This window comes from Macrotis lagotis, chromosome 1 (genome assembly GCF_037893015.1).
Source record: "Macrotis lagotis isolate mMagLag1 chromosome 1, bilby.v1.9.chrom.fasta, whole genome shotgun sequence".
Taxonomy (NCBI): domain Eukaryota; kingdom Metazoa; phylum Chordata; class Mammalia; order Peramelemorphia; family Peramelidae; genus Macrotis; species Macrotis lagotis.
In genome coordinates, this window is record NC_133658.1 from 45,326,206 (window position 1) to 45,353,491 (window position 27,286).

Below are 27,286 nucleotides of genomic sequence, written 5' to 3' on the forward strand. Positions count from 1 at the left end.
TTATATTGAGAGGTACCACATTCTCAACTATACTTCACCTTGCAATTATCCTGGCATGCCACCCTTCTAATACCCTCTTGATTGGACCTATAGAGATTATTCCCAGTTTTGAAATTCTAATTATACTGTAATTTAACCCAAGACTTTGTTAAATACTTTGGGAAAGAAGAGTCAATTACAACCATAGCTTTTCTGTGTGCTAACATTTTAAATTAGCCTGGTACAACTTCCTTGGAGAGATGCAGTTATGCTAACTGGTTCTTTGGCATCGCCTTTAGAACTTGGAACTTTTTTTAGAACTTGACCTTTGGCAGGAATCACTCACTTACTGGACTTTTTTTCATATTCTGCTCTTTTGGGGCGGGGGGGGGGGGTTTAGGGAAAGAAATCAGGACACTTGTCCTTTTCCAGGCCTAAAGAATTTGGCTTGTTTTCCATAATATTTTAAAGTTGATTCCTGTAGTTTTTATATCACAGAGAGTTTTCCTTGGTAACAGAGAGAAATAATTAAGCAGAACAAAACAGTTGCCATATCTGATCTAACCCATACCCACAACCTGCTACTGAGGCAATTTTTCATTACATATATGTGCGTACTCTCTCTCACACACAAATTGCCAAATCTTGCCATTTCCATCTTCCACAAACCTTTCCCATTCACACAGAGCTGTCATTCTAACTCAGAACTTCCTCACCTCCTGCCCCCTCAGTGGTTCCCCTACCTCAAGTCCTTCCCCACTCCAAACTGGAGAGGGTGCCTATCAGTTGGGGAATGATTATAGGCATAGGCCTATAACTATTGTATTATATGAAGCTGGGAAGACTTGAATGAAATGATAGAGTAAAGTGAGAAGAACTTTGAAAAAAAACTTACACAAATATTGTAAGGGTAAACAATTCCAAATTCCAAAAGAATGAACTTTTTTTTTTTAGGTCTTTGCAAGGCAAACGGGGTTAAGTGGCTTGCCCAAGGCCACACAGCTAGGTAATTATTAAGTGTCTGAGACCGGATTTGAACCCAGGTACTCCTGACTCCAGGGCCGGTGCTTTATCTACTACGCCACCTAACTGGCCCAAGAATGAGAATTCTTAGCAAAAAATGCCCCCAACCATGGTTCCAAAGGACTAATGATGAAACATGCTACCAACCTCCTAACAGAGGCAATGGACTCAAGAGTACAGAATAAGCCTTCTTTCTTTGGACCTGGCCAAAGCAGAACTCTAACTTGTTAGCTACTACATGTTTGTAACAGGGATCTTGTTTTTCTTTCTTTCTCATTTGGGGGAAAGAGTAAGAAGAGAAGGTAGACTTTTACTAATTTTAAAAAAAATTTAATTTTTACAAAAGATTCTGACTGGAAGACTACGGATTTAGTCTTCTAATGCACTTCAGAAAATGACCATGTCCTTGAGATGTCAAGTACATACTCAAAGTAGACTACTAATGAAAATAAAGATCTTTTTGCCATATCTTGTGAAAAGTTGACTAAAAATATTCCTGGTAAAAAGCTTCTTCCCCAAGTGTCTTGCTCATCTCTCTAATGCAGGAAGTAAAGGAAAATCTTTGAAGATGCACTCAATTCCAAATCAGTCTCTTTATATAATGAATCAAAAGGACATCACAAATCACATGCAGGTTTTTTTTTTTAAATAATAGGCATTCCACTTTAAAACAAAAGCACCAAAATATATTATATTTATTTGTTTATTATCATTATCATTTTTTTTTTACAAACAATAGATCTGCTGAAACATGCTCTGGCTCGTGTTATTGAATTAAAAAATTTAACACATTTCAAAAATATCAAAAATACACTATAATGATAACAGGACAATGATTGCACAAAATTGTAAGATGTGAACTCACTGCCTGGATGACATCCAGTGGCCAAAGTGAGAGAAAAATCCTACAAAATCCAGGAGAAGGGGATATAGTCTAGAGCACAAGAAACTTATGTGAGGTTGAATGATCACAGCAAGACTTAATATATGCAGGCTCTTTTCGTAAGCCAGGAAGTTTTTTTTCTGTTATAGGGCAGTCACTAAATTAAAATAAAATATCACCTCCATGTTTTGGGGAACCAAAACGGCTTCCCCTAAAATGAGGTGACCCATGAGACAAGCCCCCCCTACTGTCTTGATTGCTTCAGGCATCACAGAATGGAGTGGAAGCTGCTGAATCACTGTGAACTGTATTATTTGTCACTTGTTTCCTCATGGAGGTTTTTCACTGGATAATCAGTGAAGAGAAAAAGATAGTAAGCCAGGGGCTTTTCAGTACTTGATTTTGTTGGAAATTCTACAGAAAAATAAAAGAATCATTCAACACTCAGGAGAAGGGCAATTACTAACTAGATCCATCTCCTGGAAAACAGCAGCATCTGCAAATAAACTATTATCACCATGCCCCAAAATAGTCAAGTTGATCACACCTGCTCCGTCTTTCACACACATCAGCTTATTGCACATGGATGCTCGACAGCAGTATACTAAACGCCTCATTCATCTGGAGTGGTTGGGTCAGTGACTTCCCAACTTCATTGTGATTAATTAAATACCCTGACTTAAATCCCAAAGACATGTCCGCTCTCAACTGCCACTTCAAGACCCTGGGAGTAGTCTTTTAGAGAGACAGCAGGTACACATTCACAGAGAACACAAAACGACTAGAAGTACGTTGTATGAGGGGAGTCTAGGGCCACAGTGAAGCCCTCAAACAGAAGAGAGGAGGGAATGAGGGAATGAGAGTGGGGGAATGGGGCTAGATTTCATGAATCTCTGATAACCTAATCAGATAATGCAATTTCCTCAACATCATCTTTTAGGGCAACAGGTCTGCTCTCCTATTCTTGTAGTGGGGAAGTTGCTTGGTTGTTTTGTTTAGTTTAGCTTTTTTTGTTTGTTTTGTTTTTTGCAAAGCAATGGGGTTAAGTGACTTGTCCAAGGTCACCCAGCTAAGTGTCTGAGGCTGGATTTGAACTCAGGTCCTCTTGACTCCAGGGCCCATGCTCTATCCGCTGCGCCACCTGGACTGCCCATTGGACTGCCCCCAGCTGCTTGGTTTTTAAGGAAGCAGTCTTTTATTTATCTCCTCCAGAGTGGTTGGATAAGAAAATCATTTTTTTTCTATACCCCCAACTTTAGGTTGTTTTTTTATCTAATCTGAAATTTGCTAAAAAACTAAAAAATTATAATCTTAGCTTCATTATAGGAACATTAACTTCCAAATTCTGAGTCAAAGGTTACAAGTCAAAAGGTTTACAAGTCAAAAGTTTAGGCCCAATACACCAGGTTATACCAAAACTAGGTAGATATTCAAGCAAGCTAGGTAAAGAAATGAAAGAAATTGGTACAAGCTAAGGACAATTCTCAGAGAGGTTGTTATATCCACATGGATCTTTACAAATCAGCCTTCTTTATTAGAGGTTGTTGCTTCTACAACTATTCTGCAGTTCTGGAGGGAAAAAGGTTCAGCATTACCATTACCATCTTAGCTTCTTCCCTAGTCTGCTTTTTCATTTACCCAAAGAAAAGAATCCATCCCTGTCTTTTTGGTGAACCTCAAAGCCTCAATATGCTCCTGTAGGCCCTTTCTAGAGAGGAATTAATCGGATCAAAGATTTGAAATTGCAAGTTGTTCAGTAGAAGCAGAGCAATAGTTTGATAGATGATAAACCAAACTCAAATTTGGGCTCCTGAAAAGATTGACATTAGATGTTCATTAAGCAGTTAACAGGATACCCCCTTAAAAGCAAACATGAGTGCCATACATTCATATGTATGGGTAATACCTCTTACACAATCAATACCATAGATTCATTAATGAACTGATCAACTGGTTTGCTATTATTATTCAAACAACAAGTCTCCCTACAAAATATAAACGAAGCTGCTTTTAAAAATTATTTGGCAAACCAATATTCAATCCTTATGTTCCTACTAATAAAAGCAACGCCAAATGGTTCCATTCTTTTTCTTCTTGGACTGTGCAAAACACTCAACAAATCCAAATCACACACCACTCAATCGATTAAGTAAAGCAATGTCAAAGTTTTGGAACCAAAATTAGAAATTAGCTAAGTCTTCATATTATAAAGGTTATTAAACAGAATGTGCAAGGAAATGCATTCTGACAGGGTCATGTGGAATGAGAAGTGAAGTGGAAAAAGCACGGAAAACAAGAATATTCTGTTTGCAAGGAAATGTTTTTATCTGGTAAGAGTCATATAGCAGTAAATGAGCTAAACACTCTTTGAGAGTATATATGTTGTAATAAGACTGATTTTTAAAGGGCAACACAGTCCGTCACTGCAACATGAAGATGTGAAGGCCTATAAAAACACAGATTTTAAGTGTTAAAATCTGTTCCTCCGGTTTTCAGGAAAAATCATCTTCCTCCACTAGAGGGAGAGAATTTCTCTCTCCATCCATCTATTCTCAATTTGTCCTAAAACATTCAATAGCTCAAAGTCATCTGGATAGGACTCAGTCCCTGGTCTACCTAGTAGGAGATGAAAAGTGACAATTCCTCACCAAATTCCATGGAATTATGTCAGCCTACCAGATCATTTCTTATCTGCAGGGAAATTCTTAGCCCCTTCTCATTCCTATCAAGAGATCTGTACTAGATCCCCTTAAAAATGACCAGGAGACTGCAACTTCTCTCTTCATTCCCATTTTTACCTTTTAAAAATACCAATCAAGAGAATTCTGAATTCCCCATCCCTCTAACCTTTCCTGGGACCCTTGTGAGAGGCACCAACACCTTGCTGTCCCTATCTGGAGGAAACAAGGTGGTGGACTGTCTTTAAGAAAATTGGCTCGAGTGCAGATTCAAAAATAAATTTCAGTCATTTAAAAGTGCTTCCATTACAGTACATACATAAATCAATTGTTTGATTGGCTCTGCATTCCCAGTGAGTTTCATTTCCATAGGCTGTATTCTCTTAGAGAAGAATAAGAAAGCCCCATGACTGTGTCACATCTAACTCATCACTGAGGCTGAGATCCTTTAGCAGGGATCATGAAGAGAATCAATCTCCAATCACTGCAACCACTGAAACAAGACCCCTTGCTGCGCAGGCAGGCCGGTTCTCAAAATGAACTGAGGAGAGAAGGGGTTAATGGCAGGTGGCAGGACCTAGGCGAACTTCTCCTCCCTCCCAGGGGATTCCCACACAACTCAGTGTTCAATCCAACACCACCGCTGATAGCCTTCAGTTCATTCTAGGTAAACTCAGTCGCTGTCATTGCTCCCTCCAAGGACCTCCCTTCTGTTCATCCTCAGGGTGATGGGCTGTCTGGGAAGGACCCCTGGCTGTAAGAAAGTGCTGCCTTCTCAGACCCTGGTGCTTCTTATAGAGCAGTGTCAAATTCTTCTAAATGGTCCACCCGGTCCTCCTCCCAGGGCTCAGAGTCTGCACCACCTCGGCCATCTGGGGGGTATTTCAGCTGTTCCTTTACTTCCTCTTCCAGGTCACGAGGTACAATTAGCTGATCCTCTGGCTCCAGTTGAGTTGGGGCACAAAAGTAGCCCGTTTTTTTCTTGGGTGCTTCTGTGGCCACCTCAATGAGGTTTAAGCTATCTTCTAGGGGCACAACAGAGCCATTGGAAAGTTTTTTCCCATAGAGGCAAGAAGTGGATGGAGATTTCTGTAACTCTCTGCTTGCTGGAAGGAGCATCCCACAGTTCAGACTGTTTTGTGTCTGAAACCTAAAGAACAATCCTCCTGAGTCTTCCTCAGGACCTAGAGTCAGAGAAGTTTCTTCAAGAGCAGGAGGAGAGGCCTCAAGACCCTTTCCTTTACAGCAATGAATATCTACTTCTACCTCTACCTTGCTGCCATTGGTTATGACCCCTTCAACTGGCTGATCATCATCACTGTCCAGGCCGTTGTCAGACTGGTTACTTGAGAAGGTGGCACAAGATGGTTGGCGCTGAAAGATCCCCAAGGTGGGCAAGGGATGGAGGCTACAGCGTCTTTCTGGCCTTGGTAGCAGGCCAGCATCCGGGCCAGTGGCATTGTGCTCATCAGAAGCTGTGGAACCTACTTCACTGCTCACTTCTGAGGTGGACATTTCACTGCTGAACTCTGAGGCAATGCCACTACTGGAGGAAGGGGTCGTTGACTTTGGAGCATCTTTAATGGTGGTACCTGAGGAAAATCCCCCAGGACCTGGAAGGCTGAGTCCATTCGCCTCACAAGTACAACCATCTCCCCCAACACTCAAATAGATCACCAATGCCCCAACATTGTCCTGACAACCATAGCTTTGAGCTAATGTGCATAACTTCTTGGCAGCTGCTAATGGATCATGGACATGCCGAACTGCATTGATAGCTTCCAGGTAAGACAAGTGTTCCCACAGTGCTTTGTTTCCCAAGATCAGCAGCTCATCTTGTATTGTAAGTGGAAGGGAATATATATGGGGCTTTGGAAGGATCCAAGGGTAGAGATATGTACAGCCCAACATCCGGGTACAGCAGGTTACTCCATTCACTTTGTTGTCCTAAAGATAAAAAGAATATAAACAATAAGCAATAAATCTTAGGAGTCTTGATATTTCTCTCTATCCTACTGCTTAAGAATGTGTCATAGAGGAAAATAAATACTTCATAAATATTTTCCCATGACTTAAGAAGTTCTTACTTGCACAGAGCTAAAATTATAAGATTATTGCCAAAAAGACTTTATTGTTTTCATATTAAATAGTCAGACACAGTAACAAGTTGCTTGGCCCAAACATCTCCAAAGAACTTAACAATTTGGTGAAAGAAGACTTCAGAGATTCAGAATCCAATGAGTTATTGCAAATGGCCCTTCATTAGAAAGGAAGTTGGGACTAACTAAAAAGATTGAAGGAGATACCTGTTACTTTAGAGAATCTTTCCTAGAAGAACAAGCTTGAAAGAAGTAGACAACTGAGAAAAAAAATCAAACCTATTTACCTAATTCTGACACAAAAAATGAACTATTAAGGTCAAATGAGAACCCTTGCAACTCTAAACAAAGAAGTCATATGTGATTTGTTCTAGAATTCAACCTTAAATTCTAAAGTTCGCAAAACATGCTTTAAAATATTGAATTAACTGTTTTGTTTCAGGTGGGTTTTTTTAAATTAAACTTTATTAGAAGTCCAAATACTTCTTTTCCTATGAAGAAACAAGCAATCAGTGAAAACTTAAGAGGGAGTTTTACTCTCTATAAATAAATTTATCAAAAAAAAAAAATTTGTCCAGCAGTTCTTCAAATCAGTTTCAAAATTTCAAACAATTTACTCTGCCCTGTCTAAATTCTGGTGTTTCCAAACCCCCTCCTTTTGCTTATCTTTATGGATTCAAGACTCTAAGGGACCTAAAAAAACATGGAGGTTACAGTCATCCCTGCTCAGTTTCATAAGGGATTTGGGGGCAGACCCAGAACTCCTTCCACTGCACCACACTGTGCTGTCTCTTCAATAGGGTTGGAGCTTTCTTTAACTGCCTTCATTTCAAGTAATCAATTAACCAAAAAGGAAAGCCTGGCCTTATACTTTGACACAGTGAGTCATTCTGACCAGGACACATGTCTCAGAGCCACCTCCTTAGGCCCTCCTGGAACAAGGTGGGGCCTATGCCTATGTTCGTGGATCATAATGCAGTGCACAAAATTGCTAATTAGAGCAGTCAAAGGATCTAAATTTGAATCTTGGCTCTTTTATTACTATTTCTATGCAGGAAAAAAAACATTTTATTTTTTCATGTCGCAATTTCCTCATCTATAAAATAAGAGCTGAATGAGCTACACTTCTGAAGATACTTCCAACCTTAACTCTGTGATTCCAATGATTCACCATCCCAGTGTAACTGCTAGGGTATTTCTACAACTCTGACTTTGCCTGAAAAAATATTTTTGGAAAAGAACCTAACTGCATAAAAGGATTATACGAGATGTTTCACGGAGCGGATTCCTACGGATTCCTAGTCAATACCAATCAAGCTTCTTGTAAATATGTCTATCCTACTGGATTCTAGTATACACAAACCAGCCTCTGAGAAACAAAACACTGAGCTAACTTTTAAAGAAGATAACAATATTAAGGATTCTGTCAACTTATGCCTCAAGTTGTTTTAAATAAAAACAATTTTTACTAGATAAATAGTACAAAGTAAGAAAAAAAATCTCAGCTCCACACATTCCCGAGCATCTTATCAGGAAGAGCACACCAATGAAACAAGAAATCAAGGGGAAAGCCTGTGTTAGCTTGCTTGTTTTTCTGAACATGAGCTAATATGTGAAAGAAATGTTGTAAGGTACAGAAACAAGACTGGGTCTTCTACTTCAAATGAATCTAGCTTTTTCCTGCTGGTCACTATCTGTCAAATGAAGGGTCCTGTCCAATAATGTTACTGAAAGTCTTATGAATTGAACATTTTCTTAGCTATGAAACTAACACCAAGAACAGATTTAATCCAGAAATCTGACCCTTTCAGGGACCTCAAGTCACACAGTTGTAGATTAAATGGAGGATACTAAACTCTGGCTGTCATGGAAAAGACCTCCCCTCCCCCTGCTGTCAAGAGGCACCAACCTCTGTTATGATGGCTTTCTGCTCTTTCACCCGCTGTAGTTCCTCTGGGCAATGTTCTAAGCTGAAGACTCTGGAGAGAGGCAAGGGTTGTCCATTCCGGCACAGAACAGCTTGGCATGTGCCTACATTGGCTACTGTCAGGGTGAAGCTACTTGTAGGATCAGCAATATCATGTCGGACGTAACAGAGGAGGGCAGAGGAACCTAGTTTCTGGCCGGCCATGCCTAATTTTCTGTTTGGAGAAAAAGAAAAATCTGAGTATTTTAAAATTAGTCTTGCAAATCATTTCCTTCACTGCTTCAAATCTCAACATCCATCATAGAGGAAGACAAAAAATCTCCTTGCTCTCCTATGATGTTCTCAAAATCCAGACTTGGCCCTTCCCTTGAAAATCTCTGGCTCAAAATGAGGAGTAGCCAAAAAGAACTAGCCTCTCTATCTCTTCCTCCCTTACAAGACTACTGGAAGGAAAGATCATGGGAAACTTGACATAAAGTGGTATAAAGTCATCATTATCATAATGTTGTCCAAGCTGAAAGCCTAAGGAAAAAAAATGGGGAATGAGGACTACCCCTTCCTTTGGTAGGAAATAACTCAAAATCAGGTAAGAAACATTTATTAAGCACCTACTATGTAGAGGTACTGGTCCTGAAGTGCTCAGAATCTACTGGGGGAGATGGGAGGGAATCACAGAGGAAAGAAAGGCATGTTGTAGAAGGCAAGGTCTTAGCTAGGTCCTGAGAGATGTCAGTAAGTGAAGTAAAAGAGAGAGCACTCTGGACCAGGAGCAGGGAAACAGAGATTTGTTCAACAACAGCCAAAGCTAATAGAGCAAAGACTCCGTAAAGGCAGGCAAGGAAGAGAGGAATATAAAATCACTAGACATTTATTTTGCTAGCTATCAAACTTACACAAGTCTCCAATAAAACACTACTCTTTTTTTGTTTTGTTTTCCTTAGGTTTTTGCAAGGCAAATAGGGTTAAGTGGCTTGCCCAAGACCACACGGCTAGGTAAGACCGGATTTGAACCCAGGGACTCCTGACTCCAGGGCCGGTGCTTTATCCACTACGCCACCTAGCTGCCCCTAAACACTACTCTTGAAAAGTATTACAGAAAGAAGTGTAAGAGAGATGATGGGGCAGCTAGGTGGCTCAGTGCATAGAGCACTGGCCTTGAAGTCAGGAGTCCCTGGGTTCAAATCCGGCCTCAGACACTTAATAATTACCTAGCCGTTTGGCCTTGGGCAAGTCATTTAACCCCATTGCCTTGCAAAAACTAAAAAAAGAGAGAGATGATGGTACAAGTCTCCAGCATCCTTGAAGGTCTTGCAGGACTTAAAACACTTTAATCAGACAGCCCCTGGGCTATAGAAACCTCTAATCACACATTTCATATAGTTGGGAAGACTAGACTGTTTAGTTATACCCCTTAATTTTCCATCTGCGATAGTTCTTTACAGACAATCACTCAGCTAGGAAAAGGAAAGATCAGGACCAGAAATCAAGTTAACTACCTTCTTCATACATTGCCAAATGAAGATGACAGGACATAAGATTTATATATCTGACAACACATTCACATATCAATGAATCAAACTCCCCATGGCCTAGAAGAAGAATATGGGGGGAGAAGGAAAGAGAAAGATTTAGCTAATACCAATTCTCCCTTCAGGCTAGCCAGACTCCAGACTAGGAAGCTGCATTTCTAATTTGCTTACCTGTGAGACACTAAAAATGTGTTAGCCATGAAAACTGTGTCAGCTGCTGATTGCTGCACCTCTTCCAAAAGCACATCCGCCATGGTGCACTGTAAAAGTCGGGGGAGTTCCTCATTCCGATCTCCATCAAACATGCCATATACAGCTTCCACACCGTCAGCAAAGTTATCCATAGCCAAGGCAGACACGCATAGTCTACGACAGTGGGAGGATTCAAGTCAATAATCAGTTGGGAGGGAGGAAGGGGGGAGATAAAGGATAGAAGAATAACAAATCTACCAATGAAAATTGTCTCTGGAGAAGACACTGATGTGGACTTTGAAGAATTCACAGAAAAAGGAAATTAATTTAATACATTTCATGGGTAACTGCAGGCTCTGTTTAAAAATGATGCTTATGATTTATCCCCTTTTCCACACTGTTTACACTCTCAGAGAGGAGGAAGGGGAAGGAGAAGAAACAGAATTTGGAACTCAAAACTTTAAAAAAAAACATTAAAAATTGTTTTTACATGTAATTGTGATAAAAGTAAAATTAAAATGATGTTTAAATGGCATAGGAGAGCTATTCTTTCTGGGTTACCACCAAGGAAGGTTCTGGACCAAGCTAAAGTACTCACTTGTTTCTCTGGCCAGCCATCTCAGCAAGCCCATGACTCCAGAAGGCCGATGTGCCTGCAGAATCAGCTGTTAGCAGGGGTTTCTGATCAATTTTCAGGGTAGTGATATGACTGTAAAAAAGGTCAAACTGCTGTGAGGCATTAATACTATTTTGCTTTTTTTTTTAGTTATTTTTTTTGACAGGTGAACAAAGGCACAGGAAAAGTCATTCAAAAGCAGATTCCTATTTTTTGGGATTTAGCTTTCACATAGGGTCAATATACTTATATTTGAATTCAATGTGCAAGGTTACCACTGTTTCTAGAGGAAAATGTCACATGAAAAGGTACTAGCCAACTTTACCATGTTACCTCTGACCCTGATTATCTCTCTACAACTATGGACAAGTCACAATTTCTTTGAGTCTGTTTCCTCCACTGTAAAATGGCACAAGCACAACAAGAATACCTACTTCACAGTATTACTATGAAGCTTACATCAGTGCACTGTAAACTTTAACACTCTCTAAAAATGTCTGTTGTCATCATTGCCAGGTACAACTCACCAGGTACTTTCTGTCAGCCACAGCACTAGGTTAGTGACAAGATGGAATGAAAATATTTGTTCGGAATGACACAGCTCCTGACACACTACTGGTGCTATCTAAGAGCTTATTCCCTTCCCTTCTGCCTGGGAAGATTACAAAGAAAGGCAAAAATGGTTCTTGCTCTCAAGGCTCATAATATAATGGGGAAGACAAGATGCTAATAATAACTATAAATTTCAATCATTTCTGTTGTTTCCAACTTTTTATGACCCCATTTGGGATGTTCTTGACATAGATACAGGAGTCATTTGCCATTTCCTTTTCAGGTTCACCTGACAAAAAGGTGATTGCGCAGGGTCACCCAACTAGGAAGTATCTGAGACAAGATTTGGACTCAGTAAAGTCCTCCTGACTCCAGGTCTTGGGCTCAATCTACATATCACCTCACCACCAAAGGTAAATGAGATAGGATAAATGGGGAAAGAGTTCTCAGCCAGAAGACAGAAGCATTAAGGGTGAACAGAAAAAGTTTCCTGTAGGTGGAATTTTGACTGTTAACTGAAGGAAATCAGACAAGACAGGAGGCATCTTTGAGGAGAGACAACCAGTAAAAATGGACAGTAAAGGGGCAGCTAGGTGGCGCAGTGAATAGAGCACTGGCCTGACAGGAGTACCTGGGTTCAAATCCGACCTCAGACACTTAATAATGACCTAGCTGTGTGGCCTTGGGCAAGCCACTTAACCCCATTGCCTTGAAAAATCTAAAAAAAAAAAAAAAAAAGACAGGAAAGAAACGGAATGTCTTACATGACAAACACAAAGGAAGTCAGTGTCAATGATCATAGAAAAAAAACATGGAGAGAAATATTAGAAGACCGGAAAGGTTAGGAAGAGGCCAGGTTGAGGAGGGCTTATAAAGTCAAAGAGAGGATTTCATATTGGTATTGTCCTTTAGGAAGGAGGACACCATGGAGAAGCTGGAGGCAGGCCTATCCACAGGCAGGCTACTGCCCGAGTCCAGGTGTGAAGTGATGAAGGCCCACACTGGGGGATGGCAATATCAGAGAGAAAGTACAATTTTGCTCATTATAGCTGCTGCCAATCTGCTGGAATCCAAAGTCAAGTCAACATATGCAGGCATACCTTAATGACATGCCTTAAGTTGGAAGTTTGTTAAAAATGACTTCAAGGGGTGGCTAGGTGGTCCAGTGGATAGAGCACCAGCTCTGGAGTCAGGAGTACCTGAGTTCAAATCCAGTCTCAGACATTAATAATTGCCTAGCTATGTGACCTTGGGCAAGTCACTTAACCACATTGCCTAAAATTTTTAAAAAAGTAAAATAAAATGTCTTCAAGAATTTGAAACAGATAACAGGCTGGCCAAAAGAACAAGTAAGTACTTTAACTTGGTCCAGAGCCTTCCTTGGTGGTAACCCAGAAAGAATAGCTTTCCTATCAGTCCACTTATTTCAAACAATGTTCAGCACAGCAAAACCTCTAAATTTTAGGATCCCTCCAGTATAACCCACCTGAAGAAGGAAACCCACCACAATACTGTCATGTCATCCATCCTCCAGGGAGCAGATCCCCAGGGATGGGCAGCCTGTCCCACTTTTGGGTAGCTCAAATGGTAAGAAGTTTATCCTATCATTGTTCACCTACTGACCCCTTCTTCTTTCGAGAGCTAAGCAAAACCAGTTTAATTTCTTTTTTCATGTCATAGTCCTCCAAAGACTTGAAGACAAAAATGAGCTTTTCCTTAAACTTTCTTCGGGTTAAAAGTATCCTTAATTCCATCAACTTATTCTCTTGGTATGAACTCTTCTGTTTGTGTGTGTCATTTTACCTTTTTTAAATTGCTCTTTTATTGATTTGATTTTCTGCCATCTTTTTAATTACATTAGTCAAAGGTTCAGCAACTTTCTAGTCTTTTCTTTCCTTTTTTTAAAATTTTTATTTTTATTTAAGGCAATGGGGTTAAGTGACTTGCCCAAGGTCACACAGCTAGGTAATTATTAAGTATCTGAGGCCAGATATGAATTCAGATCCTCCTGACTCCAGGGTTGGTGTTCTAGCCACTGTACCACCTAGCTGCCCCCAACTTTCTAGTCTTTTCAAAGAACAAGCTTTTAGTTTTATTATTTAGTGGTCTTTTTTGTTTCCAATTTATGTTTCTTCTCTGATTTTCAGTGTTTTATCTTTTGTGCTTGTTTTAGGTTTATTCATTGGTTTTCTAATTTTTAAATATGCATTTTCAGTTCATAATTCTTTTTCTATTTTGTCAATTTATATTTGTAGGGACATGATTTTCCCCCTTAGCTGTATCCCTGATATTCTGAGACATCCCTATCATTTTCTTTTACATTATTTAGGATTTAATTGCTAAATTTCCATTTGGGCAAGTCTTTTATTAGTGCTCCCTGAATTTATTTTTATTGGGTTATGGTCTGGAAAGGATGTGTTTACTATTTCATCCTTTTTACATTTGTTTGCATTTTCTTTGTTCCATAATATATGGTGAATTTTTGTAAAAATTTCACATGGTTCTGGGAAATGCACAATTTATTCAATTCTATATTTGCCTTTTTGTTTACCTTGATAAGACTAATTGAAAAGGGACGCAGACATCTGCCACTACTGTATGACTATCTAGTTCTTTCAGATTAGTTAATTTTTCCTTTATGAACTTAACAGCTAAAGCAAATGAGGCATATGTTGAATACTAACCTGGCTTCCTTGAAGTGTTAAGGAATATCCCATCTTTCCAAACCCTTTGGAAATCTAGCGCCAGATTTCCTGTTACTTTTATATATATATTTAGGTTTTTTCCAAGGCAAATGGGGTTAAGTGGCTTGCCCAAGGCCATACAGCTAGGTAATTATTAAGTATCTGAGACCGGATTTGAACTCAGCTCCTCCTGACTCCAGGGCTGTTGCTTTATCCACTGTGCCACCTAGCTGCCCCTCCTGTTACTTTTTAAAAATTTACTATAGATAACTTGCTTGTATATATTTGCTTGCATATTGTCTCCTTCATAAGAATATGACTGTCTTTTGCCTCCCTTTGTCTTCTGAGCAATTAACCTACTATCACATAGCAGGTGATTGGTAAATGGTAAATGTTTTCTCGATTTCTTTCCCCCTTTTAAAGTTTTAATGTTTGTACTTTGTCTTGAAGCTTGATTACAAATCATGCTTTTTTGAAATTCACCTGATAGTATATACTGAATAGTATATTTTTTCCAGTCCCTCATTTTGTATATGTTTTAGCTTTTAAAGTGACAGCTTTTAAAGCTTTCTTGTGACAGATTTTGGGGTTTTGCTTTCTTTCATTATTTAATCCATTCACATTTAAAACTGATAGAATCAGAAGTATGCTACTGTGTCTGCCAGTTTAATTTTTTTTTTTCTGGATTGAAATTTTCCCTTCCTCTGTAAACATAGTGCTTTGTCTCTAGTTATTTTATCTCAATCTACTTTAAAGATAACTCACTTTCCACTGGCTCTCTTCACACTCTCAAGACCACCCTCCTTTCCCTAGTTACACTTAACTCATTAGTGATATTTTTTCTTTTATTTATTTAACTCTTCCCTCTTTTCCCCCCTCTCAATTAAATATTCAAGTAAAATCCCCTTTTCTTTTTCAATTTATTTTGCAGTATTTAAATTTTCATTCCCTGCACCCTTTTCTAAAAATAATTTCTTCTTATTCTCTTAGCTTTCTATTTTAGACCTTTTTTTCTTTGATTCATATCATAAAACCTATTTCATCCTTCTTTAGTCTGTATTTCTCATGAAATTAAGGCTTTCCAAGGTTTTCTATTTGGTAATTTTTTTTTAAATAAGTTTATTTATTTTCTGTTCTTACAACATCATTCTATTCCACATTCCCTCCACCTAACCCATCCAGAGAGACATCCCCTATCACAAACTGTAGTTACTGTGCATTTTCTTGATTCTACTTACTTCACTCTGCATTAATTCATAGAGAATTTTTCATGCATCTATGACACATCACTTCTTACAGCATAGTAATATTCCCTTAACTGAATTTGTCTGTTTTGTTTCCAATTTTTATCCATCATAAAAAGTGCTGATAGAAATGTTTTGGAGTATTTGGGGTCTTTTTTCTTCTTAATGGCTTGCCTGGGTTGTATAAGCTCAGTAATGGACGTTCTGGTTCAAAAGGTATGGACAATATAGTTGCTTTATTTGCTTAATTCCAAAACGGTTGCACCATTTCACAACTTCCCAATAATGCACTGATGTGATGATCCTTCCATTATCCCTCCAACATGGAGTGAAGTCATTTTTGGTCATCTTTGCCAATTTGTAGGATGTGAGGCAAAGTCTCCATATTGTTTTTAATCTGCATTTCTCTTACTTTTAATATATGAAGCATCTTTTTTTATATGGTTGTGAATACTTTTGTAGTTCTTTTGAGAACTGTCTATATCTTTTGCCCATTTATCTATTAGAACCTGGCAATAAAGTCTTGTTTGTATTTATTGTTTATATATTTTAGATACCAAACCCTTATCAGAAATTTGATAAAGATTTTCCCCCATCAGTACCCTTCCCTTCTTATCCTAGATACATTAATGTTGTTTGTGAAAAAGCCTTTCAGTTTCAAGTTTTCTCTTCTGCTGTAAATACAGTATTATTTTCTTTCAGTTTATTTAATCTTTTTTTGTTTGTTTTGTTTTTGCAAGGCAGTGTGGTTAAATGACTTGCCCAAGGTTACACAGCTGGGTAATTATTGAGTGTTTGAGGCTTCATCTCCTAACTCCAGAGCCGGTGCTCTACCCAATGTGTCACCTAGCTGCCCCTATTTAATCTTTTTTTAAGGTGGCTCTTTCCTTTTTCTCTTTCTTGAGTCTCTCTCTAGTTTGAGATTTCCCCTTCCTCTCCTCTCTTTCAGCTGTACCTTTAGTTTTTAAATCTAATTTTTTGCACCTGTCTCCAAAAAGGATTTCTTTCACTCTTTTTGTTATCCATCTTCTCTGTTTATTCTAGAACCTCATTCTCTAATTCATGATTTCTACTGGTATCTCTTTTCTCTGTATTGTTCATGCTATCAAAGTTTTGCAAATCTCCACTCTAAAAACTCGCTGTCTAGGCTCTTTTCTGCTCCTGCTCCTTGGAACTGTGCTTTTGTTTCCAGAGTCATATTATGATTAACAACAACTAACCTGTATTTAACAGTCACTATATACAGATTATGTGCTAAGTGTTTTACATGATTTCATCTCTCTTGACCATCACCACAACCCAGAGAGCTGGTGGTAGAATCCACCCTCACTTTACAGATGAGGAAGCTGATGCTAGGGTCTCTCCAAGCAACAAATCCCTTCATTTCTGTTGTAAGATTCCTATCTCCCTTTTTCAATCACTCTTTTTGCACCTTGGCTTATTTTCCAATAGGCTCTTTTCTTCTGAGAGACTATAGAACATGAGGAAGGGAGGGAAGCAAGAAAGATCTACTTCCAACTTATCCTAAGAGGAAACCTCATCCCTCACAGGTTGGATTTCCTAGGTTATTAATAATGGGGCACAATGTCAGGTCCCCTGCCTATTAGTATCCTATATTTCCTTGATCATCTCCATTTCTCTTCCAAGGAGAATATCAAAATCATCAAAATTTGCCAAATGCTGCATATACCCTGATGCATCCAAGTACAAACTCAAAATCTAAAAATTGAGAAAATAAGGCAGATAATTAAAAAATAAAGATCTTTTGCTCAATATAAACATCAACTATATATATATATATATATATATATATATATATATATATATATATATATATGTATGTATCTCCCTCTTTAGGGATATAGCTCTCCAGGTTCTCCATGTGGGGAACACACCCAAACTAATAAGCATTACAGATCTTATGGTAATAAAAACTGTATCAGGTCCAAAGAACTGTACTTCCTTTTCAATACTGGTTTATGAAAGTGAATTTTTGTTCACTAAGCCTATCCTTGTTCAGATCTCAATGTTAAAGGGCTCCATGCTTTGAATTTCTATTGCCTAATTATCTACTTAGTATCCAAGAATTATACTCAAGAGAGGGAAGAACTAATAATACTTAAGACAGGATTGCTAAGCAGGGTTATTTCCATTGCTAACTATTTCAAGGAATCTTTAATAATTTTGACGTATAGATATGGCAGACACCTTCGAAAAAAGTGACATTTTGCTCTACTTAACTTTTTTCCATATTCTGGAATCTTACGTCTTCTACTTCTTTCGGTCAATTTCAAAACAGCAAATACAAGGTTTACTATTGAGTATTACTTGCAAAAGGTCCCACTCATTTGTCCCTACTCATTACACTGTATTCTGTGTTGTAGGCACAAACCTGACAGAAAACAATTTCTATTAATTTGTCATTATCCTAACTTGTTCTGCTTCAGAGAAAAATGTCCAAACTGACAGAGTCCCATCAAACCATTGGGCACGGCTCCCAAACAAAACAATCTTGAAACAACTTTTGAGGAATACTGAACAAGAAAAATTTTACAATATGATAAAATATAGTTTCATAGCTCAGGCTTAACATTTCCCTTAATCTAATAAAACAGACACTTAACCTCAGTCCCTTCTTGGATAATTACTTCCCTGAGACTATTTAATCCCTTAGGACAGTCCTTCCCTCAAGGAATTTCCCTTAATAGCAATAATTGCAAAGAGACATCCTCCCTTTGATCAAAATAATCCAGTCCCTTCAGGAAATGAAAAAAAGAAGGTATTGCACTTAGGCAGATCATTTATTTCTAAAAATGAGGGTATGCTTTGATACCATTAAGATTGCCCTTAATCAGGGCGGCTAGGTGGCGTAGTGGATAAAGCACCGGCCCTCGAGTCAGGAGTACCTGGGTTCAAATCCGGTCTCAGACACTTGATAATAATTACCTAGCTGTGTGGCCTTGGGCAAGCCACTTTAACCCCATTTGCCTTCCAAAACCCTAAAAAAAAAAAAAAAAAAGACTGCCCTTAATCTCAAAAAAGATAATGCATAGTAGGGAGAGACAGGTCAGTATTCACTGGCATATTTTCTTTTTTTTTTAGACGGGAATGGGGGAGTGGATTAATAAGGGTCAAGACTATTCCTGATCTTTATCCTCTTTTGGTTACCTTGCCTATCACTGAGTTCTCTGCCTTCCCTAGTTTTGTTCTTGTTGGCACTATTCTATCTCCTTGATCAAAACATTCAGGACAGTGATATGCAAGTAGAAGTGCAATGATTCTGTGTTCTCTGATATTGAGATTTGTTTCTTGGAGTAAGTTTTGGGGACTTTGACCATTTGATTTGTTGTCATCCTTCCATTTATATCCTTAAAATGCTGTTAAAATGAGTTTATTGTAGGATGTCTTGCCAAATCTTTCCTAAAAGTATTTTAAAACTGCAATTAAAAAAATTTGTCTTTAACCCCAATTCTCAAATACATAGAGAACTAAGTCAAATTTATAAAAGAATGAACCATTCTTCAATTGATAATAGTCAAAGGATATGAACAGAAAGTTTTCAAATAAAGTAATCAAAGCTATCTGTAGCCATATTTTTAAAATGCTCTAAATCATTATTGGTTAGATAAATTAAAATTAAAACAATTTATGGTGACATCTTATATCTGTCTGACTGACTAATATGACAGAAAAGGAAAATGAGAAATGTTGGAAGGAATATGGGAAAACTGGGAACTAATGCACTGTTGGTGGGGTTGGGAACTGATCCATGGAGAGCAACTGAAACTGCACATAAGGCTATAAACCTGTGCATACCATTACTAGATCTGTACCCCAAAAAGGCCCAAGAAAAAGGAAAAGGACCTATATGAACAATTTATAGCAGCTTTTTTTGTGGTGAAAAAGAATTAGAAATTAAAAGGATGACTTTAACTGGGGAATTGCTGAAGAAGTTATGGTATATGATTATGATAGAACACTACTGTGCTATAAGAAATGATGGGCAGGATGCTTTTGGAAAAAACCTGGGAAGACTTAGATGAACTAATGCTAAGTGAAGTGAGCAGAGCCAACAGACTATTGTACACAGTAACACAGTATGATGATCAACTGTGAGTGAATGAATGGTGTAGCTGTTCTCAGCCATATAATGATATGAAACAATGAAAAAGGCTATCTAATCTGCCTCCCACAGAAAAAAAACTGATGGGAATCTAGATGAAGATAGAAGCATACTTTTTTTTTTTTAGGTTTTTGCAAGGCAAATGGGGTTAAGTGGCTTGCCCAAGGCCACACAGCTAGGTAATTATTATTAAGTGTCTGAGACCGGATTTGAACCCAGGTACTCCAGACTCCAGGGCTGATGCTTTATACACTACGCCACCTAGCTGCCCCCAGAAGCATACTTTTTAAATTTTGTTTTTTAGGGTCTATGTTCCCTTTTGCAACATGGCTAATATGTTTCGCACATCACAAGTGATTGCTTTGACAAAGAGGGGAAAGGAAGGGAATTCGCAACTCAAAATTATTTTTAAATTGTTTAAAGGTTTTTTAAATAGGAATTGGGAAAAAACTAAAATAAAAAATCCTAAAAAAAAAGGAGAGAATGATCAAGTGTTGAAGGCTACAGAGAAGTCAAGGAGAATGAAAATTAAGAAAAGGTCACTGAATGTGAAACTAAGATATCATTAATAGCTTTGAAAAAAGCAGTTTCAGTGGAATAAGGTCAGAAGCCAATTTATAAGAAAAAGTGAGAAGGGAGAAAGTAGGGGCACCAATTGTAAATACCTTTTCAAGGATTTTACTAGAAAGGGCAGAAAGAGAAATAGGAAGAAATTTAGCATGGGAGAAAAGGATCAAAGAGGATTTTTTCTTTTTTTTTTTTTTTTAGGTTCTTGCAAGGCAATGGAGTTAAGTGACTTGCCCAAGGCCACACAGCTAGGTAATTACTGTCTGAGGCCATATTTGAACTCAGGTCCTCCTGACTCCAGAGCCAGTGCTCTATCCACAGTGCCACTTAGCTGCCCCCAAAAGAGGATTTCTTCAAGATTGGAGAGACATGGATATATTTCTTAGCAGAAAGAAATGAGACCATAAAGAGACTGAAAATAAAGAATGGGGATTATGGGTGTGTGGGGGAGTATGTATGTGGTGTGTGTGTGTGTGTGATAACTGCCCTATAACATGTTTCTCTTAGTTATTGTATTATAATTTCATTTTTGTGATACTGGTTGGGGCTTACTCTATCCATAATTACCTATGTTTTTTTCTAGCTGGTATTTATGAGATACAAAATTATGAGGTTTCTGTATGGTCTTCAAATCTTTGGCCTCTGATTCTCTTTTTCCTCAAGCATGCTTTCACATGTATTTTTCACTCCTCCCCATCTTTGCAATGAAATATCAGTTCAATATTTAATTAATAGGTTTTGGCCAAATTCTTCAGAGTTATTTCTCTGAATCTTTGTCCTCAATAACTGATGTTAGTGCTTAAGCTGTAATTATTCTTATGGTGGTCTTTCATGAATATATTTATCAGTACTATAGTATGAGATAACCAAGTATCCCACAAAGTAATACTTCTTGTTGCCTGAGGCCAATTATAAAACCAAACCTGCCAGCTTCTTTGTTTCTCCAAGGACAGCTCATGAGCCATCCTTCCCTTTAGTTAAAACTTCTTTTATTTTTTATTTTTTAAGTTTTTTGTAAGGCAACCAGGGTTAAGTGGCTTGCCCAAGGCCACACAGCTAGGTAATTATTAAGTGTCTGAGACCAGATTTGAACCCAGGTACTCCTGACTCCAGGGCCGGTGCTTTATCCACTACACCACCTAGTTCAGATTTCTTTTATACTGATACTATCAAGTCAGATATAGTTGAGTTCCTCCAGCAACAAGGCCTACTTGTTGGTAACTGGACAGAGATCTTAGATTTGAAGTAATAATATTCAAATTAAAGTTTACAAACTAAAACTATGTTACTCTTTTTTTTTCAGTAATTCAGTAATTTATTCATCTAACAAAGTGTGTAAAAATATATCCACAAGGTATATATGAATGACATTTTAAAGGGGTGCCTTTTATTATTGTTTCTTTTTATCAGTCTTTAGTGTATTGTACCAGTGATATACTAGTTTTTTTCAAAATGAACTTCACATATTTTTGTAATCTTTCAAATTGTCTGCATATATAAAAGAAGCTCACTGCCAAATGCTTGAAGGAAACAAAAAGACAAAAATTCAGAACTTCCCAGAAATGTACAGTTTTTACATTTAAAAAAAGATTCTGAAATATACATATATGCATGCGGGACAATCCCCTTCCCACCCCCCCTCACCCCTCAGCTCCAACCACAGTTAGGAGTTCTAATTTCTGCCTGATCTCCAAAATTAGAAATTAAAAAAATAATTACTTCTTTACTTTGTGGCAAATCCAGGGCTTGTACATTTCCTAGCAATTCAGTGAAAAACTCACAAGTAAAATAATGCATATTTAGGGGAAATATTATACAGATTTTCACACAAAAGTACATAATAAGATTTTAAAACCGTGATAGTCATGATGCTGTTTGCTCCCCTTTCTTTCACTCGTCCACCATTCTGCAGGAGAAAGAGGTTGCATAGGACTGAGGGCTAGTCTGTATTTTTTTTTTGTTTCATATGGATAAAAAAATTAATCATTAAATAACCCAGGCTACTGGTAGTAAGCCTGGTCCTACAAAGTAGATTCAGTCTGTTGCTGGGGGCCATATTCAAAAGTCTTCCAGCTGGATCAAGTCTCAGGGAGCTTGCACTTTGGGGATAGAGCCTTTGAGAAAGTAGGGTCATTAACACACTAGAAAAAGGCATCTGGACAAGTCTTTGCAAAAGCTTCTCCCTAATATCACTTCAAAGCCTTTTTTATGGTCTATGCTTTCCTCTCCAGCTTTAGCTCAGTCTGAGCTTCAGCATTCCTGACAGCATTTGTAAAGGACTGTTTTCCTCCACTTGTATTTAGTTTTACTTACCTGGATTTGCTTAGTCAGTACCTAGCTTTAAAAAAAAATCTTTAACTGCTTGGAAGGTTCTATGAGTATTCACTTCAGTTTGTCTTCCTTCTCAGAATCAAACCCTTCTTCGTGTCTTTAGCATTTTGTTCATGTTTCCCATCCCTTCTAGCTTAAATTCCCCTGAAGATTTTTAATGCATGGGAGTCATTCTCTATTCTTGACCACCTTTGAAATCTGCTTTCCCAAAATCTAGAGGATACCTGTTAGGATACAGAAAGTTCCCTTTCCTTTTCTATCACAAATTCTAGAAAGGAATGGTCACTTCCTTTCCAAAACCCCATCATTTCCATGCCAGAAACCTCATTCTCCCTGTTGGGAAGAAACAAATCTAGACTACAATTTTCTCTTGGTTTCTGTATCTTTTGAAAGATGAAATTCTCACTAAGGCAGGCCAAAATGCCATTAGCTACTCTGCTCTTGGCAGAGAGAACATGCCTGCAGATGTATTGATAACTGAAGTTCTCCATCACTACTATTTTCATAGCTTGTGATCTGTTTTCCATTTCTATTTCCATTTCTATTTCCATTTTTTTTTTTTGCCCAGGAAGTATGCAGCAAATTCAGAAAACAAAATTACTTATGCTTTTTACTCAAATGCCTTCAACCATGGTTCACCTCCAAGTTCCTTGATTTCCTTACATGCATATATCTTCTTAAAATACAATAATCCCTTCCTCTTCCCACCTTAAAAAAAAAAAAGCTAACATCTCTGAAAATAAGGTAAACTCATTCAAAGATACAGTCTACAACAGAGGTGTCAAATACTGGATTCCTCTCAAATACTGTACAATTAGTAAATATTTAATGAAATAAATAAAAATACAATAGAACACAGATAATATTAATCATGTGATTTTTTTTAATTCAATGTGTGGCCCACAGGGATCCTGATGTATGGATTCTTTCTACTTGAGTTTTACAGCACTGGTCTAAAATCATGCATCTCACATCTCAAGAATCTTAGTTAAAAACCTACAAGATCAAATTTACCAATCTGCATTAGGTCCTCTAAAATTTTTCTTTTGTGCAACTTAAACTTTATGCATTTAGGTAGAAATATTGGCTTATTTCTTGAATTTTATCCAGTATGAGCTCTTGGGTATCCCAGTAGCTATTCTTCCTTTATTGGTATCTAAATTGGGAAAATATATACAGGTAATTTTCTCTCTCCCTTATCTTTTCATTTTAAAGCTCTTGTAGTGGTACTTGTGAGACATCAGGCACATCCATTCTTTCCAGCCCAAATTAGGGGGCCTCTACCTGACCAAGCATCACAAGGGAAGAGAGTATGGATGGAAATGGATGTGCCCAATTTTGTACCAAGCTCTCCTTTTCATAATCAGTGTGACACTGGAAAAAGTTACTTAATTACTCCTCATTTGTAAAATTAAGAAGATGTCCGTTTAATATTAGAGGTCTCACTCTGGTATGCAACCTTGTTGAGTGTGAAAATATCCATGTCTGTCATAGAATATTCTCATGGGGATGCTGTGGTGGCCATTACACTTTAGTCTAGTGGAATAGTCTGGTTATTAGCATTATGCCTCTGTCAGCAAGTGAAATTAAGAAAGGTCATAAGAATGGCATCAATCCCACCTTAGTACATTGCCTTTATTGGAAGAATGCCTATACAATCCTTTAAAGGACTTGAAAAAGGTAGGGTTAAGGCCACAGGCAATCTCAACTTCAGAATCTTTTTTATAGATATGTTACCTGAAGATGTCCAGTGTCTTATGTTCCAGAACCAGATTTGTATTCCCAGTTAGGTCAAGATCCTGTAGAGTAGGAGGCAAAGCCTCAGGAATCAGAATTTCTGTCAAGTCATTACAGCTTAAATCTACAAACTGATGGAACAGAAAAACACAAGAGACTACATCAGGAAAAGCAAAGCCTTCATTCCCAAACACTCATGACCCCCCTACCCATGTATGACAAGTTTATTAAATAATCACCTCTAACCAAAAATCCCACTCTCCTTCCAGGACTCTTTTCCAGATGGAAGGAAAACCATCACACATTCACACCTGGGTAGCCCATCAAGGTCAGTCACCTTTACTTCCAAAGGTTATCCCTCATTCCTATGGAGATACCTGGATCTGAGGCAAATGCAGGATCTCTGGAAATATGCTGATATTGTTGGAGTGTGCAACAAGAGTGTGCAGTTGTTTACAGTTTGCAATGGTCGTAGGAATAGTCTTTAGTTTGTTGCCACTCAGGTTTAGCTCCTCCAATTGTTCCAACTTGTTCAGTTTGCTGAAGATGAAACAACACAATACAGATTTTGTGCCTCCCCTTTTCTATACACTCATGGCCCTCATCTTGCTGACCCAATTATTGCAACTGCCTCCTACCTAGCCTCCCTGCCTCCTCACTGAAGTGTACATCCTTCTGCTCTCTGCCTCTCAGTCTCCTTGGCTTCTCTCCAGCATCACCTTTCCTGATTTCCTACATCTTCCAGTACACCTTCCCTGATGCTGAGTTTATTTGTCACTGAGGGCAGGAATTATTTTATTGTGTCAGCAGCCCCAACATCCATTAAATGTAGTCCCTTAAATGTAGTAGGAGCATCCTAAATTTTTTTTTATCAAATTTTCAAACATTTTGAAAATAGAAAATTAGATTTAACCAATTTCCTCATTTCACATGAGGATATAGATATAAAGAACTGATACTCACAGAGGATGAGTGACCTTGTCTAGGATCAAAGAGAACACAAATGGCAAAGCTGGAATTGGGATTCAGATTCTACAACCTCAAGGTCAATCTCTTTCTATAACTTCTTTCTTTTAATGTCAGTACTTATTCATTGACAGTTGAAATCTCTATTAAAAGACATTAAGTCTCTAAGGTCATTTTAGAAATATTAGAAATTTTCTGCCTCACCGGCATTTACCAGGCATCTCCTTTCTTCTATCATTTAATTCTTTTCCTACTTTTTGGAAAGCATTTAATTGTTCTTACTAAGTACAAGAGAATTCATTTCTTACACCATTACTTAAACTAAATCACAGTCCCAAGCAATCATAGACTCAAAGGACACTAAAAAACTTTCAGATTTTGGAATGACAAGTTCTCAAATAGAACGAACAAAATTGAAAAAAATGATCTCTATGAGACAACAAGAAATAATTTTATAAAGTCACAAGATCATAAAAAGAGAAGAAAATGTATTAAAAAAACAAAATAAAATTCCTCCTTCATTAAGTGTTTTGTTAAACAGTGATGAAGGAAAACTTCTTTAAGTTATTAAATTCATTTAAATTCAAAGAACTTGAATTCATTTTAGAGATAAGCATTTAAAAGTGCAGTGTTCAGGCAGCTAGGTGGCACATTGGATAGAGCACTGGCCCTGGAGTCAGGAGGACCTGAGTTCAAACCCAGTCTCAAACACTTAATAATTGCCTAGCTGTGTGACCTTGGGCAAGTCACTTAATCCTATTGCCTTAAAATAAAATGCAAATTTAAAAAAAAAAACCCATTTTCAAAATACTAGGAAGAAAAGGAATGGAGTGTCTAAGAATTAAATATCACAAAATTTTTCCCTACTGTTTCTATTCAATTGCCCTTTAAATCTACAATACAAAGCATCTTCTGTGAGTTAGACATTAGAAGGGTTGACTTTTGCCACCCAGTTGGAGAACTCAAAATGACTGTCATCTTAGCATAAATTTCAAACCCTTAAAATACTGTAAGACAGCTACTGACCAGTCTATAAAATATAATATTTATGTCTCCTCTATGGGCTAAAGGCAGGACCTGCATGTATTACCTTGCTGGGAAAGTTTGCAGTTGGTTGTTTGCAAGATGTAGGATTCGGAGGTGGGGATGTCCTATCAGGACAGGGATACATTGGTCTGTCAGCTGATTATTGGTCAGGTAGAGTAGTTGCAGCATACTCAGACTTTCTTCCCCAGTGCAAGCAGAGGGTAGAGACTCTAGATTGTTTGCAGAAGCATTCAGGTACCTGAGACTAAGAGAAGTCAATATTATCAAGAAGAATACGCAGATATAAGTGACTTTCTCTGAATACATTTATTGCCTTCAAACTAAGCTTTAGAAATTATGCCCTCAGAGAGCAGCCAGGTGGCGCCATGGTGAAATGTTGGGCTAAGAGTCAGCAAGACTCCTCTTCCTTAGTTCAAATCTGACCTTAGACTCTTAGTAGCTTAACCCTGTTTGCCTTAGTTCCCTCATCTATCAAATGAGTAGAAAAGGAAATGGCAAACCATTCTGGTACCCTGGCCAAGAAAATCCAGAATGAATACACTGATGACATGACTGAAAAATGACTAAACATAACATACTCTCAGAAGAGCTTTGGTCTCTGCTTTGCCAAGATTCTCTTGTTAGTCTTCTTTTCTTGATGCCTATGCAATCTCCTTTCCATTAAGGTCTTTGTTCTCACTACTCTCCTGGAGTCAAATAACTGCTTGATCTTCCCCAGATACACCCTGCACTTTCTTATTTCTGCAACATTTTTTGGTACCTCTTTCCCTACATGAAAACATCCTCATTCAACCACACTGTGAATGAAGCCTTTAAGGCCCATTTTAGCTACCAACTCCCCTCCTTTCGGTCAAAAGCAACCTGTTCTCCTTCTGGATTCCTAGAGCTTATTACCAGCACTTCCCTTAAGATACATTCTAGACCAAAACATAGCTATTTTTGCATATGTCTTTTGTAAGACTGAGTATTTACAAGTCAAGCAACATCATTTCATTTATTTTTTAAACCACTAAATCATATATTGCACAAAGTAAAGGTTCCATAAATTAGTTTATATCTTAGTACAAATACTGATTAAAAGATGTCTCTATGTTGACTTTTTGGCATTA

General features: G+C 37.9%; 1 protein-coding gene across 2 annotated transcripts in view; it reads right to left on the bottom strand.

The window, feature by feature from the left end:
• Positions 1-2,627: 2,627 nt before the first annotated feature.
• PHLPP2 (PH domain and leucine rich repeat protein phosphatase 2) overlaps positions 2,628-27,286 on the bottom strand; it is a 101,154-nt gene continuing 76,495 nt past the window's right edge. For both annotated transcript variants that reach the window (XM_074199877.1, XM_074199873.1), the window contains exons 13-19: positions 26,221-26,421; positions 24,542-24,704; positions 24,165-24,295; positions 10,909-11,019; positions 10,290-10,484; positions 8,572-8,803; positions 2,628-6,510 (exon numbers count right to left, since the gene is read on the bottom strand). In XM_074199877.1, coding sequence (XP_074055978.1) covers positions 5,356-6,510; positions 8,572-8,803; positions 10,290-10,484; positions 10,909-11,019; positions 24,165-24,295; positions 24,542-24,704; positions 26,221-26,421 — 2,188 coding nt within the window. In that variant the 3' untranslated portion in view covers positions 2,628-5,355. The remainder of the gene's footprint in view (positions 6,511-8,571; positions 8,804-10,289; positions 10,485-10,908; positions 11,020-24,164; positions 24,296-24,541; positions 24,705-26,220; positions 26,422-27,286) is intronic.